This window comes from Parus major, chromosome 15 (genome assembly GCF_001522545.3).
Source record: "Parus major isolate Abel chromosome 15, Parus_major1.1, whole genome shotgun sequence".
Classification (NCBI taxonomy): domain Eukaryota; kingdom Metazoa; phylum Chordata; class Aves; order Passeriformes; family Paridae; genus Parus; species Parus major.
This window is the reverse complement of record NC_031784.1, coordinates 11,776,246-11,789,939: the sequence shown is the minus strand read 5'-3', so window position 1 is coordinate 11,789,939 and position 13,694 is coordinate 11,776,246. Positions and strand designations below refer to the sequence as shown.

General features: G+C 53.6%; 4 protein-coding genes across 7 annotated transcripts; 2 read left to right on the top strand and 2 right to left on the bottom strand.

Annotated features, from left to right (window-relative positions):
* Positions 1 to 6: 6 nt before the first annotated feature.
* C15H12orf49 (chromosome 15 C12orf49 homolog) lies at positions 7 to 5,301 on the top strand. 2 transcript variants are annotated; one of them, XR_004499542.1, is made up of 6 exons: positions 7 to 184; positions 788 to 944; positions 2,102 to 2,253; positions 2,738 to 2,851; positions 3,818 to 4,042; positions 4,893 to 5,301. XR_004499542.1 is itself a non-coding variant. In XM_015644456.1 (5 exons), the coding sequence occupies exons 1-5, from the start codon at positions 74 to 76 to the stop codon at positions 3,899 to 3,901; spliced, it is 618 nt and encodes a 205-aa protein (XP_015499942.1). In that variant the 5' UTR covers positions 7 to 73; the 3' UTR covers positions 3,902 to 5,301. The 2 variants fall into 2 exon arrangements, 1 of the variants encoding a protein (XP_015499942.1); XM_015644456.1 differs by having other exon boundaries at positions 3,818 to 5,301.
* Positions 5,302 to 5,790: 489 nt separating this feature from the next.
* Positions 5,791 to 11,457, bottom strand: VPREB3 (V-set pre-B cell surrogate light chain 3). 2 transcript variants are annotated; one of them, XM_015644283.2, is made up of 4 exons: positions 11,384 to 11,457; positions 10,223 to 10,379; positions 6,686 to 6,821; positions 5,791 to 6,450 (listed from the first exon to the last, which is right to left on the bottom strand). In XM_015644283.2, exons 3-4 carry the CDS (start codon positions 6,732 to 6,734, stop codon positions 6,122 to 6,124), a joined length of 378 nt encoding a protein of 125 aa, XP_015499769.1. In that variant the 5' UTR covers positions 6,735 to 6,821; positions 10,223 to 10,379; positions 11,384 to 11,457; the 3' UTR covers positions 5,791 to 6,121. The 2 variants fall into 2 exon arrangements, with proteins under 2 accessions (XP_015499769.1, XP_018863937.1); XM_019008392.2 differs by lacking the exons at positions 10,223 to 10,379; positions 11,384 to 11,457 and adding an exon at positions 6,918 to 8,651.
* On the top strand, positions 8,678 to 12,733 carry C15H22orf15 (chromosome 15 C22orf15 homolog). 2 transcript variants are annotated; one of them, XM_019008391.2, is made up of 5 exons: positions 8,678 to 8,760; positions 9,797 to 9,883; positions 10,137 to 10,262; positions 10,539 to 10,613; positions 10,999 to 12,733. In XM_019008391.2, the coding sequence occupies exons 1-5, from the start codon at positions 8,736 to 8,738 to the stop codon at positions 11,151 to 11,153; spliced, it is 468 nt and encodes a 155-aa protein (XP_018863936.1). In that variant the 5' UTR covers positions 8,678 to 8,735; the 3' UTR covers positions 11,154 to 12,733. The 2 variants fall into 2 exon arrangements, with proteins under 2 accessions (XP_018863936.1, XP_033374029.1); XM_033518138.1 differs by having other exon boundaries at positions 10,539 to 12,733.
* CHCHD10 (coiled-coil-helix-coiled-coil-helix domain containing 10) lies at positions 12,508 to 13,694 on the bottom strand (the record flags this gene model as incomplete). Its single annotated transcript, XM_015643487.1, has 3 exons — positions 12,508 to 12,763; positions 13,180 to 13,324; positions 13,530 to 13,694. Coding segments are annotated over 3 exons (330 nt in total), but the record flags the coding sequence as incomplete, so codon positions are not given.

Genomic DNA, 13,694 nt, shown 5'->3' with positions numbered 1-13,694 from the left:
CGGAGCTCGGCGCTGCTCGCTGCGGAGCCGCCGGTGATGCCGGCCCCGGGCCCGCGCCGCCCCTCGCCCGGCCATGGTGCCCTGCGGGGCCCTGCTCTGGCGGCGGCTGCTCAGGAAGCGATGGGTCCTCGGCGTGGTGTTCGCCCTCTCGCTCGTTTACTTCATCAGCAGCACCTTCAAGCAGGTGAGTGCCCGGCCGGGACCGCGGGCTGCCCTCAAACATCCCACGGGGACTGCTGTTCTCCGGGGGCTGCCACCGAACTGCTGGGTAATGCTGCCGTAAAAATGATGTTATAAATATTTCATAGACGCTGGAGCTTAAAATAGGAATGCCTGATTCCGTGTTTGACAGCGATAGTGGTTTGAACCAAAAGTGGGAAAAGAAAGTCTCCGTTGGGTTTGGTAGTTGGTGTGTCTCTTGGGAGTGGTGATTCCACTGGCAAAGGGCTCACGAAAGAGAAATACGTTCAGTTGTGGTTATTTAATATAATATTAAATATAATATTAAATATAATATTAATATAATATATACTATTGTGATTGTAGGGACTGAGTTCAGCTGTGTTACCTCATCCATGCTGAACCATTACTGCACTGTGTATCTTTCTGTTGTGTATAGTATGAAGTAAGATACCACAAATAGTGAATTGTTTGCACCATTGGTGCTGCAGTTTCCTGTGCTGTGGAGTTTACAAGTACTGAGCATCTTTAATCCTGGGAAAGGCACGTGGATTAAAGTGGCAGAAAGAACCTGTGTGTTTGGTTGCATTCCTGTTTTTCCTTGCAGGAAGAGAGGATGGTGAGAGATCGGAATCTCCTCCAAGTGCAGGAGCATGAGCAGCCCATCATGTGGAAGGTGAAGTTCAGCTCGGGGAACAGCAGTCAGCTCAGCAACCAGTGCAGGAACTCTGTGCAGGGGAAGCTCCTCATTACAGATGAACTGGGTACAGTTGATACTGAATTTATTCTGTGTGTGGCCGTGCTGAGCGCTGCTTTGCCTGTCTGACTGCTGAGGGCACTTTCATGGAACAACTGCTCTCTATTAAGGCATTTTCACATGGCTCTTGGCCTGTTCTCCTCTGGCTGGCTGAATTTCACTGTAGCTGCAGATGCTGCTGGTTTGTTTCTGTGCACCCCAGACTCGGGCCCAGGGCTGTATGAGTGTGACTGTGGCCACCGTAAAGAATTCCAGTTACCTTTGCCAGAACCCCAACGCTGAGTCCTGCTCAGTTTGCAGAGCTCTTTGTGTCTCCCTGCAGTGTATTCCCACTGTCAGGGGCTTTGGGGAGAGCAGTTGAGGAAACCTTGGCTTTGTATGGAGGCAGCTCAGGGCAGGTGTAATTAGTGCTCAGAACAGTTAACAATCTTGTCTGACCCTTGTCAACCCAAGGTGATTAACCACTTGTTTTAAGTGGTAGAAGTTAAAGACCCTTTCCTGCCCTGCACTGTGCTTGTTGCTTAGACCCTGGATCTTTCTTGGCCATAAATCAAGGCTGTAAAAAACCCACCACATCTTTTGTGATTTGCATCATTGTTAAATTTGGTACCGCCTGACTTAGGCTTAGTGCCAGTTCATAAGATCTCTAAAAATTACAGATCTCTCACATTCTAACACTGTGGTAGTGCTGCTTCCATAAGGATATACAGGATATTTCTATGCTGTTAAGGATTCCATTCAGCAATTAATATTACACTAGCCTGTATGATTAAATCTAAGTCTCTTCATACTGAGGTGTAAGAGAATTATCCAGACACAGACCTGTTGAAAAAACATGTGGCATGTTTTTTTTTCCAATATAACCAATGTCAATCCCATTCCCCCTTTCACAACAAGGAACTATTCCCCAAAAAAGTCAGAACTGAAATAATCTGCATTTAAATACTCATAATGTACATACAGCACATACTAGAGTAGGATATAATAGTTGTGCAGGTAACACCAGGCTCTCCATTTCAACAAATGGCTACACAGGACTGAGGGGGCTCATAATCTACTAAATGATAAACAAACCTGCTCTTAAGGAATGTGATTCTTCCTGCAGATTTTGGTAGAACAGAAGGGTGAGCTTTGCCAGCTGTTACTCCTGTTGCTGTTTTCCAGGGTACATCTGTGAGAGGAAGGACCTGCTGGTGAACGGCTGCTGCAATGTGAACGTGCCCAGCACGAAGCTGTACAGCTGTGACAGCTGCCTGCCCAACGGCTGCTGCAGCATCTACGAGTACTGTGTGTCCTGCTGCCTGCAGCCCAGCAAGGTGATGGCCTTTCTCCTGCTTTCCAGGTGTTCTCAGCTGCTGGGGTTCCTCTGTGGCTAAAAGAGCTGCTTTTTGAAGAGCATTTCCCTTTGAGGGACAGTTCCTTTCCTTGGAAGGATGAGGAAAGCTTCCAAAGAGCAAATGGCAAGCTGTAAATAGAGCTTTAACAAAATTCATCTTTCCCACCTTTGGGAACCTTGCAAAGTGTTTCAGCTTCAAGGGGATTGCATTTGCTGAAGGGAAATGATTGCAGAAGAGTTACTCCAGCCAGTGTTAGTTTTGTAATTGGCACTTGCCCGTATCCTGTGAGCTTCTCTTAGATTCTTGTCCTGCTGGGATCCTGAGGCATTTAGCCTTTCAGTGCTTGCTAGAAATCCTAAGTGGACTTGCTTACTATTCCTCTGACACCTGAGCTTTGTAGGTTAGGGTGGGCTTTGGTTACTCCTTGCTGAAGCAGAGTGTTTCCCTTCCCTTTGCTCTTCAGCAACACCTCCTGGAGCGGTTCTTGAACCGGGCAGCCATTGCTTTCCAAAACCTCTTCATGGCAGTGGAAGATCACTTTGAGCTGTGTCTGGCCAAATGTAGGACTTCATCACAGGTGAGACACAAACATGTGTCCAGGGCCCAAAAAAGTGCCCTTGGAAAATGGGGCTCAGTCCTGTGGATGCCTGGTGTGTCGTGTTTGTATTTTCGGGAAAGTTGAAGCAGTGGCTGAGAGCCAGTCTGAAGGCAAAGCACATACTTAGAGCAGGACAAGTTGCACATTCTCCTTAGAAAAGAGGGGCTTAGCTAAAAAGAGACTGAGTTCAACCACCAGTGAAGATCTCAGATGAGTTCTGGGGAAGATCTCATTAGGATGGAAACAGTGAGAGCTGTTCCCAGTAGCCTCAGAATGCTCTTTATTTTATGGTTCACTTGGAGACTGACCATGTGCTGACAATCATCTGCATAGTAAAAACTATGTTGTAATTTCTTTGCTTGTTAAGGACAGAGAATTTCTGTTACCCATGGGATTTTATTAGAAGTTTTGGTCTAAGCAAGCAGTGGCCCTTTTAGAAAGTGCTATTAGCCGTGTCCTGCAGCTTCACTATTTCATGGAGCAATATGAGGGTGGGCTGCAAACAAAGCATAGAGTTCCAGAAGTCTCCAAAGTTACTGGAGTTACGGATTTTTTAATCCATAAAATTTGAACTTTACCTTCTATTAAGAAAAAGGCACACATTTCAGGTAGCAGCTTTATTGCGTTCTACTTCCTTAGAACATTTGATGATATTGCCTGAACATACCTAATTTATTTTTTTTTTAATGAAATCTGTTCCCACCTGCTTGGCTGCTCTCTTGAAAAGGAGGTTCTGGTTCAACACTGCAGTGCTGTAATACATCAACTGCCTCTTGTGTGTTGGCAATGCAGAGTTCTTTCACTCCAAAGACACTGATGTGTAGAAGAATTTGGGATTTAATTTTTTTTCCCTGTGCATAAACGCTGTGGGTTTTGCCCCTCAGTGAAGGGATGCCTTGTTTCACTGTGTGTATTTTGCTAAAGCTTCTCCTCCTTTCCTGGCAGAGCGTGCAGCACGAGAACACCTACAGAGACCCAATTGCCAAATACTGCTACGGCGAGTACCCCCCCGAGCTCCTGCCTGTTTGAGAGCTGCAGATCTGAGCAACAGCAGGAAGGAACTGCAGACTTCAATCCAAAAGAACAAGACAGCAGCTGCTGCTTCACCTAAGCCTCAGTGTGAAAAGCTTCTCTTGTACATGGGGGCAAAGCCAGAGGTGAACAGAGGAAGTAAGGAACTCAAGTTCTTCAGGACTGAATCTTGCTTTCTTCAATTTATTATGCACCTGCTTTGGAGTGCTGGTACCGTGCTACTGTGCCAGTGCATTCTTTGAACAGTTCCTCTCAGTTTCAGGAATTGTGGAGTCAATCTGGGCTGTAGAACATCATGGGAAAAATATCTAATGTGGCTTTGCAGCTGTAAATGGGGGTTCAGTTGTGTCTCTGCAGTCCAGAGACTTGCCAGAGTGACAGTAGAGGGAGGACTTTTCCTTCCAGAGAGCAGAGCATGCCTGCTGTGCTTCTCTATTGGAACCCTTCTTGACATTCATGGTGTACACTACATCCGTAATTATGAATTATTTATTCATTTTATATGGGTCACTGGCTGAAAGTATGGATGCTTTGCATAGCTAGGTGTGGATGCCTTTCAGTCCCTGCTTTGCTGTGTCAGCTAGAAGGGATATTTTAGATCCTGACTGAAATTGGTAGGTTTTTCTTTCCTCCTTAGTCCAAAGGAATTGGCATTTGTCACTATAGTACTTATTTTCCTCTTAGTGAGCTTAAACCATTCACAACTCCAATGGAGTTGTCCTTCTGCCAAAGTCCCACAGCACAAGAGAAGAGCAGCCTAGGATGGGATGTTTACTGTCTCTAAACTCTTTCCTTGTTACTCTGCAGCAGTTTCCTCAAAGAGGAGCCCAGTTTTAGGAGCAGCTCTCTGCTGTCCACTTGCTGACGAGGAGCAGGGAAGATTTGTTTGCTTGAACTTGTTCAGGCCTTGGTATTTGAAATGTTTTTCACTCCTGGTTGTGCAGGAGGCAAAAGGGTGGAGTTGACCTCTCCACACCTCCTTTCCCAGGTCTGCCTGTGTCTTTCCACACTGCTCCACTGCAGGATGGCTCTGTCAGCCTGTTCAAACTCCTTGGCACTTCAGCAGATCCTGAAATGTTCTACATCTGCATCAGCAGCTTCCTTTTAGCCCTTGGGAGTCCCCAAATTCAAGCTGATCTTCACCTTTGATAAACATAATGAACAGGACTCGGTTATGTGAAGACAAGAATTCATTATCCCATGCTTGCTTTACACAATCCAGTGCCCAGCTCCTGCCACTGTACCTCAGCCGATGGGGAAAGGAAGAGGGCAGCGTGCGGCCGGGAGTTTAGGATAAAAGGAGGCTGTGTCCTCCGAAATCTCGAGAGAGACCCCCACGGGGGTATGGCTTACTGGACTCTCTCCTTTTATTCGAATAAAATTGCAGAACTCCTCTATTTCCTTTGTGGACCCTGGCTTTTAATAGCGTGGCTTTTCGCACACACGAGCAGGGCCCGGCCCTATCGCCGCGCGGCCCCGACGCGCACTGAGGTAACCCGGAAGTGCTGCGCGCGGTTTTTGTCATCCCCTGAGCCAATGGTAGCGCTGCTTGTCGGTCACGTGGCGTCAGGCGCCCGCCGTTGGGTCCTGGCGCCCGCCGCCGCCGCGCGCGCCGAGCTGAGCATGCGCAGTGCGGCCAGCGCGGCCTTTCCCCGAATTCTGTGGGAATTTTGTGGGAAAATCCTTCATCCTTCTGTGTGAAAATGTCCCCACAGCGTCCCCACAGCGTCCCCACGTCTGCCCGCGAGGGGACGCGTGTCCCTGTCCCTTCAGGAGCTGTGCGGGCGGAGCGGGCAGGGGCGCAGGGGCTGCTCCAGGGGTGGCTGAGGGCTCGGCCCGGCCCAGAGACCCCTCCTGGCCAGAGACACACGACACGAGCCCAGGGATGAGGATTGACCTTTATTATCTTTATTACCAGGTGAGCCAAACTCTGCGGAAGCCCCAGCCAGGTCGAGCCTCGTGCTGGAAGAGCCCAGGGAAGCCAGGCCACAGCCGAGCCCTCCATCTTCCCGTGTGGGGCTGTCTAACGCCCCATGGACACTGGGGACTTTGGGGACAAAGAGGAGGTTCCTGCACTTCCCAGCACGAGGCAGCGCTGCCGGGCCTGCTCAAGCGTGCAAAGATGGGTTTTTCCCACCCCTGCCAGGGCTGCTGTTCTCCCTGCTGAGAGCATGTCAGGGTCGCCGAGGAAAGCGCGGAAAGCTTTAATTCCCGTCTCTAGAGCCATTTGAAGGCAGGGGACAGGGAGCAGTAGTAGGTGCCGTTGTCGTCCTGGCAGGCAGAGGCGATGGAGAGGATGCAGGCGTTGCTGGCGAGGTCTTTGGTGGCCGAGAAGCGGTCGGGAGTCTTGGCAGGCTTGTGCTTGTCTCGCTCGGAGTTGTAATAGAGCAGATACCTGAGGGAGTGCCCCGGGCGCTGCTGGTACCAGGAGATGCCGAACTGGCTGATGTTGTACTGGGGGCTCAGGGTGCAGGAGAGCCGAGCGGTCTGCCCGGGCAGCACGAACACGGAGTGCGGCTGTGTCAGCACGGGCTGAGCCCTGGAAGCTGCACGCACCAAGGCTGCAGTCAGTGATGGGCTGAGCCGTGTCCCCCATCACCCTCACCCCAAAGTGTCCCTCAGCTCCCTCGAGGCAATGCCATTATCCAGGCGCCAGCCTGCTCATCGCATCACATCACACATCCCCGGAGCAAAACACCCTGCCCACACCAGCCTCCCCTTGGCCAGCCCACCACCCTGCAGTGCCCCCAGGCAGCGCTGGCTCGGCCACAGCAGCCTTACCCGTGCCCAGCATCCCCAACAGGAGCAGGACGGTGAAGCCCAGGGCCATGGCAGGAGGCAGAGGAAGGGAGGCTGCTTCAGAGAGGGTCTGGGGTGCTGCACAAGGCAGGCTGCTGTGCCACGGCACCGGCGGGACCTATGTAAATGACACAGGGGGCTCAGGGACTCAGCTCCCCGGGGCTGCTCGCTCTGCTGCAGCTGGGCTTCAGGGAGGGCGGGGAGAGCCACCCACCTTCACCCCAGCCCATTTCCTTCAGCTGCACCAACACACCCACGGCCCACCCCACCACCCCATGCCCCGGGCACCGGGGTGGCATCGCTGACCATCTCTCTTCACTGGTGGGAGGAGCAGAGAGGTTTCCCTGGGGGCTCACACTCAGGCCCCCTGCTGCCAGGCTTGCAGGAAGCCAGGAACCCGAGCCCCACCACACACCAAGTGTGTGCTGGCCCCCCGGGAGAGGCAGTGGGCTGGGGGTCACCAGGGAGAACGGGAGATGGGAGGCAGCTGCCCCATCACAGAAACAACACAGGGGAAGTTGCTGCTCCCTTCATGCAGCTCCATCACTGTGTCAGGAATGACTTGGGTCTCAGGTCAGGGTCAGGGTCTCAGCTGTCTCTCCACCAGGGCCACCTCAGGAGCAGCAGCCACGGTGGGTGGCTGCTGAGGCCATCGGGCAGGAGGTGTGTCCCCAGGGGCCCGGGGCAGAGGTGGCTGCAGCACAGCTGGTGCCTGGTGCGGAAGGACAGCAGACCGTTACAGCCAACAGCCACCAGCTCAGCGGGCGTGAAGCCCCTCCTGTCTGTGACACCTGTCACGGGGCCCAGGGACACTGTGTCACACGGCCACCAGCCCAGGCTGTCCTCAGCACTGAGGGCACCAGGCACATCTCCTGTGCCAGGGCTGCTGGCCGCCTCCTGCCCTCCACAGGCAGGCCCAGCCCATCGATGTCACCTCCTCACCATGCGGGGACAGCCACTCCCTCCCCTCTGCAGCAGCCACAGAGGCCCCGAGCCAAAGCCACTTGCCCCTGCAGGTATCAGCAGCTTGTGTTTCCTGCAGCCAGGCCCCTGAGCTCTGGCAGGTAGGAGCACACTGCAGGTACAGCTCCAGCTGTTGCCCACCAGCTCTCCCCAAATTCTGCAGGGTGGTGGCAAGATGAACACGAGTCTCTCTGCACATGTCCTGGGGGAGGAGTGTCACACACACATACACACCTTGTCCCAGGCTCTGAGCAGGTCAAGCCCATGGATTAGACTGACTGTGAAATGAAACCTGGCAAGATGGAGGGAAATCACCTCCACATGCAAAGAGAGGCATTCCAGAGAAAGGGAATTTGTCCTCAGAGCAGAGAGCACTGGATAATGCAGCACATCAGTGTTGTTACTGGTTCCCACCATTCCAGCCCTCCCCATCTGCTGAGCAGCACAGGGACATGATTTTATCTATGTTTCCTACAGAAAAAGGGGACGATGCTCCAGGGCCCTGCCTGTAGGAGCACTTGCACAGAAACATTTGGGCACCAAATGGAAGATGCAGCTGGCACATGAGCGTGTACACCATGGGGCTGCAAAGCCCCACTGCTCCAGAGCAGGACCAGCACAGGCAGGGTCCTCAGGGAGGTTTTTCCAGTGGCATCCAGTCATGTCACAGGAGGCCAGGCTGCCCTTGCAGCAATGCTGGGCTCAGGAGCAGGATGAGCAGATGTGGCACCACCACAGCCCAGATCAGCTGCAGGACAAATGGAGGTGGGGGCAGGAAACACCACGAGACTACAAAAAGTCCGAAATTCAGAGGATCTGGGAGCACACGGAGCAGGCTTCCCAACCGGCTGTTGTTTGGCTCAGCCCTTGCTCTACAGCCCCCCTCTCCCCCCGCAGGAGGCTGGAGAACCTGCAGGGGCCAGTCACTGTTGCTGGGCGATCTGGCTACTGAAACCACAACAGCGTCAGAGGGAAATGAGCCGTGTGTGTCCCGGGCTCTCCAGCAGCTCCCAGCGCTGCCTGCAGGACAGGACCAGGCCCCACAGCCCTGCAGGGACACAGCAGCACCATGTTCGCCACAGTGAGATTCGGAGGTAGGTGGGGAAAGGCTCGGCCCTGTCCCAGCCCTGCGGCCACCCTCGCCACCCCCAGGGGCAGGGAGGGACACAGCACCTGGTGCACAGCAATGCCCAGGGCTTAGGGACAGGCAGGAGAGCTCTGCCAGGGTGCAACAGCATCCTGCACCTCACCTGCTTTTAAAAAAGGGAGATCTATTATCCCTGCACTCCAAATCATGGAGGAAAACCACTCCAGCAGAGCTGAGTTAATCACAGGAGGTGAGGATGAGTTCCCAGCCTGGCAGCTCTGGGAAATCACTGGAGGGAGCCCTGCTTATCTAGACACAGCCAGAAGAGCCATGGGGCACAAGTGCCAGCTGCCAGCAGAGCTCCTCTGTCCCGGGCTGTGTGGGAAGGGTTCCCTGGCTCAAATCCTGGCCCTCAGTTTCAGAGAGTGGGTATTTGTGGGAAGGAATGAGCAGCCCCTATCCTGACCTCACCCAGCTGGCTGAAAGCCTTGGCCTGTCCCCAGACACTCGTGGCTGAAGCCATCAGATGCACAGGGTTCTAAGCCTTTGCTCCCTCTGCTATTTGAATTGGATCCCCAGCTCTGACTACTGACGTGTGTCAGCCCTGGGGGATTTCTCAATTATGACAAACTCGGTCAGAGTTCACGGCCAAAATATCCTCAGGTGACTCAGCCTCTATCTCCAGCTCTTTCACCTTGTGACTGGGACCAGCTTGTAGAAGGGGACTGGCAAGGACCAGGGTTCACTGCTTTTTGCTGCTCATGCTTGATGAGACAAAGTTGAAGGACAGAGACACTTCATCAATCAGAACCATTTTTCCCCAAATCAAAGCACTCATCTTCTCCCCTTGACCTGGGGCACTCTCAGCACCTGTAGCTGTAATGCAGCTGCTCAAAGCCCTGCTGATGCCACACAGGGATCCTGTCTTTGCTGCCCTGGCCACAGTGGGCACCTCTCAGCCAGCTGCTGTGCCTCCTGCCATGCCCATGTGGTCCCTGGGTTTGGGGTGACCACACTTCAATCTCAGGTCTCATTCCTTGCAGCCAACTGCCAAGAGATGGTGAACCTGCTCTGCTGCGTCCAGACCCTCACAGGCCACCTCAAGTGGAAGTGTCAGTGCAGGCCTGAAGGTACGAGTGCTCTGTGGTCACAAAGGGACTGCCACTCACCCACAGAGGAACAGGAGAGGGTAACAAATGGGTCACGTGGGAGTCACAGGACATCCCAAAACACAGGGAAAGGGATAGCAAACCTCCCACACCCCCCACATCTCAACATTCTGTTCCAATGTAACTTGCCAAGGAAAACGCCTCTGAACACAACAGGCCCATGTTGGCCACACAGGGGCACCCTGGGCTTCCTTCACCACGCTTCTCCCTCCAGACTGCATCGATCTTGTGGACGAAAAGGGCACCCTGATGAACCTGAGCAAAGTGGAAGATCCTGCATCTGAATATGCCAGTAAATACCTGCAGGGAAGGCAGCGCTACATCCTCATCAGAGTTGTCAGTAAGTTCCTTGTCCAGACAGCACAGCTCAACCTCAGGAAGCCACAGGAAGGGTCTGCTCTGGGGGGAGGTTTGGGAGGGCTCTGTTCAGCAATCACTTGGACACAGCACAGAAGCTCTGAGGAGACAGAAACCAGCTTGGATGAAGATCTAGAGCTGAGCCTTTGTTTGCCCAAGGGCTACTCCAGGGGAGAAGGCAGAACCACATGCCCCAGTTACAAGCCTTCAGTTTACAGCCAAGAGAGAGACTAATCCATTTCTCCCATTCTGCTGGCAGGAGAAGGGAACTCTGAAGTCACCTGCTATGAATCCTTGCTAGAGGACCTGGGGAAACACTACCCTGACCTACCAGGTAAGAGCCAGGCACCCACCTCACCTCCACAGAAGGGTCAGGGGTGCAGGCATGACTCCTGTTCCCACCTCAGTCCTCAAACAGCACAGTGGGACTCTCCTCTGATGCCCCTGTGCCCCTTCAGGGCTCTCATGGCACCAAGGGAGGGGACAAGCAGGGCTGGTGTGCAGGATCCCCTCCTAGTTAAGAGTGACACCCCACACCAGGCAGAGCCTACCCAGCTTGTCCCCCTGGCAAAGGGGCTCATCTCCTTGGAACAGGGAGGGAAGGACATCAGGAGAAATTGGGAAACCCTCAGGTGTCTCTCAGAGGTTGGTAGTGCCTTGCTCAGCATGTGATGGGCAGCTGACAAACACAACTCTGGAAGGGCTTGGTCACTCCACAGATCGGCTGCAGCAGCTCTCAGGAAAGACCCAGAGGACAGATCAGAGGAAGAAGGGCTCCTTGCAGAGGGTTCAGCCCCACACCAGCACCCGAGCCAGGAACAGGACCACCTTACAGAGCAAGAGGAACTTGGAACTCAAGAACACCCCTAAATGAACTGGTCACACGGGCAGCACAGCCTCCACCAGGGCCCAAACACCTGCCCAGGTGTTTATTCCTAGCACAGCAGGAGTCCCCTGCTGCTGAGCTCCTCTTCCTTGGATCCCCTGCCCCTCCCAGAGCTTCACACTACCACATCCCAAGCTGCACCCTGACAAACAAGGCACAGGTACCATCCCCTCCTGCTTCAAGAGGCCCATGTTCCCCTGCACCTCCTTTCCACCCACCTGCACTTGTATCACTGGATGGGTCTGCTTCCCACTGCAGCACTCCAGAGCGGCCCTGCAGGGACTGTCCACAGCCATCACCAGGAAAAGCTGCTCCAGGGACAGCCGGGCCCCTCAGGTGCAGAAGCAGCACTTTGCCAAGCTGGGTCAAAGGCAGAGCACACCTGCTGCTTCTCCACCCAGAGCAACACAGCACCAGTCTTAAAGACTTATTTCATTTCTTAAAGGGAGTTAAACAACTTTGGAGTGGTTCCTCCCTGCTCACACAGGACAGCTCAGCACATGGAACACTTGAGCTTTTAATCTCTGGCATTTACTTTTCCTCTTGGCTGTCACTAAGAACACAAAACATCCCTAATAAGGCCAGGCACAGCTCAGGACATCTCTACCAAGAACTTAAATCTGTGACACTCAGAAGGAGATCAGCCTCCAGTATCTGCCACCAGCATTTACCATCTAGACCTGGATTTCCTCAGAGACCCCAGCAAGGGGCTGAGAATTTGTCCTTTATTCAACAGTCCCAGATCAAAAGGTTAAGACTCCTTCTGCCATGAAAAATGCATCAGTTAAGCATCTGAAAGTGTCCTGGTTTCACTGCTGGGCCACTAAACTCCAGCTGACACCTCAGAGTTCCCTCTTATGCCAACATGAGGAACAGGGTGTCCTGATGGAGGGCAGTCCATGGGCAGCAATCACGAGGCTGTGTAAGAGGAAAGAGCTCTCAACTCCACCTGATGCCAGTGACCTTGAGAGCATTGCATAACCTACTAAAGCTTTAAAGTCAGATCAGTCAACTGTATCCAAGTCCCACAGCCAGACAGGTGACACTCTCTTAGCTCTGAGGTCAGGACAGGTATTCAGGGAAGAGGATATCGATAGAAAAGTAACTTGTCACTGAAAATACTGTGGGACACTTGTTGGCTTACCTCTCTGCAGCCTCTCCTGTGCCTGGAGGGCAGCCAATGTCTGCATCTCCTTCTGCCAAGTCATGCAGGCACAGTCCTTGCTAGGCTGCACCCCCTGCTCACAGGAAATACACACTTGCCTTGTCCTTTGGATGATAATGTTAATGTTTTGGTAGCTTAATTTTAGCTTGAGAATTAAATAAAGAACATGCACAAGTGATAGGTCCAAATAAATCCTTTTATTTCTCTGTAATAAATACAGCACTATCTGAATACTAAAGACCCTTCGGTCCAATCATTCCTTTCCTTCCCTACTAGCTCAGAAGTGAATTACCACTAGAATACTCCTGTCTGGTCAGTCTGCTTCCTCCAGCTCATTCCCTGTCTGTCCTTCCACCCCTGTGGATAGCAGGGCTCTACACCATGATCCTCTTCCCTACGAGGGGTTGAATTCTTCACAGGAGAGAAGAAACACCTACAGGGAAGAAACAGAAATTCAGAATTAGGTACCTGTTCCAGGAGCTAGAGTTAAAAGCTCTCTCACCCAGAGTAACTAGACCATGACCTAACTACTGACAACAGCTTGTACCAAATGCAGCAGGAATTAGACAATCAGCCAGGAGGAGCAGCAGGCTTCCAGTGGCAGCAAGAGTGGACCCTCTAAAAGGTACCTACACCCTCCCAATCTTCACAGAGACACAGTCAAAATCATTTCGCCTCCCCTTTCCAGCTACTCCTTTCCTTCTTCAGGACACGGGAAAAGACACAACTGCTTCCTACTTAAAGCCCTAAAGGGCACTATATCCCCAAAAGATCGCTCCTGCAACCTTCAAACCCGCTGAGGTGTTCTGCCGGCAGCAGTTCCCTGCTGCAGGGACAGGGCACACTCACCATTGCTGTACTTGCACTGCTTCAGAGCCTCGTTGAAGCCCTCGCACAAGGTCAGGTCTCTCTGGTTGGTAGCGCATTCCAGGAACTGCTTCATCTCATAGTGGCAGGGTCCGTACGGCGACTGCTGCATCACGGGCCGGGGCTCCTGCGGCCACGGGCTCCGTCAGGGCGGCCCGGGGGCAGCGGCGCCTCCTCCAGTGCGCTCCCGTCCCCCTGAGCGGGGGGCGGCTGCCCGTCCGTCCGCCCGTCCTTCCCTCCCTGCCCGCACGGCCCCGCTCCCCTCTCCCGCCGCCCTACGGCCGCAGCCCCGCCAAGGGCGGCCCAAGGGCACAGCCCGGCTCCGCTCGCACCTGAGCGGGCGCCGCCGCCTTGGCCGGTTCGGAGGAGCCGCCGCTGAAGACGCCGGTGATGGCGCTGCCCACGACGTGTCCCACGGCGGAACCCACGGCCACGCCGGCCGCCGTGCTCGCCATCTGCGCCATCAGCCCGGGCTGCGCCGGCTGCGCCGCGGGCGC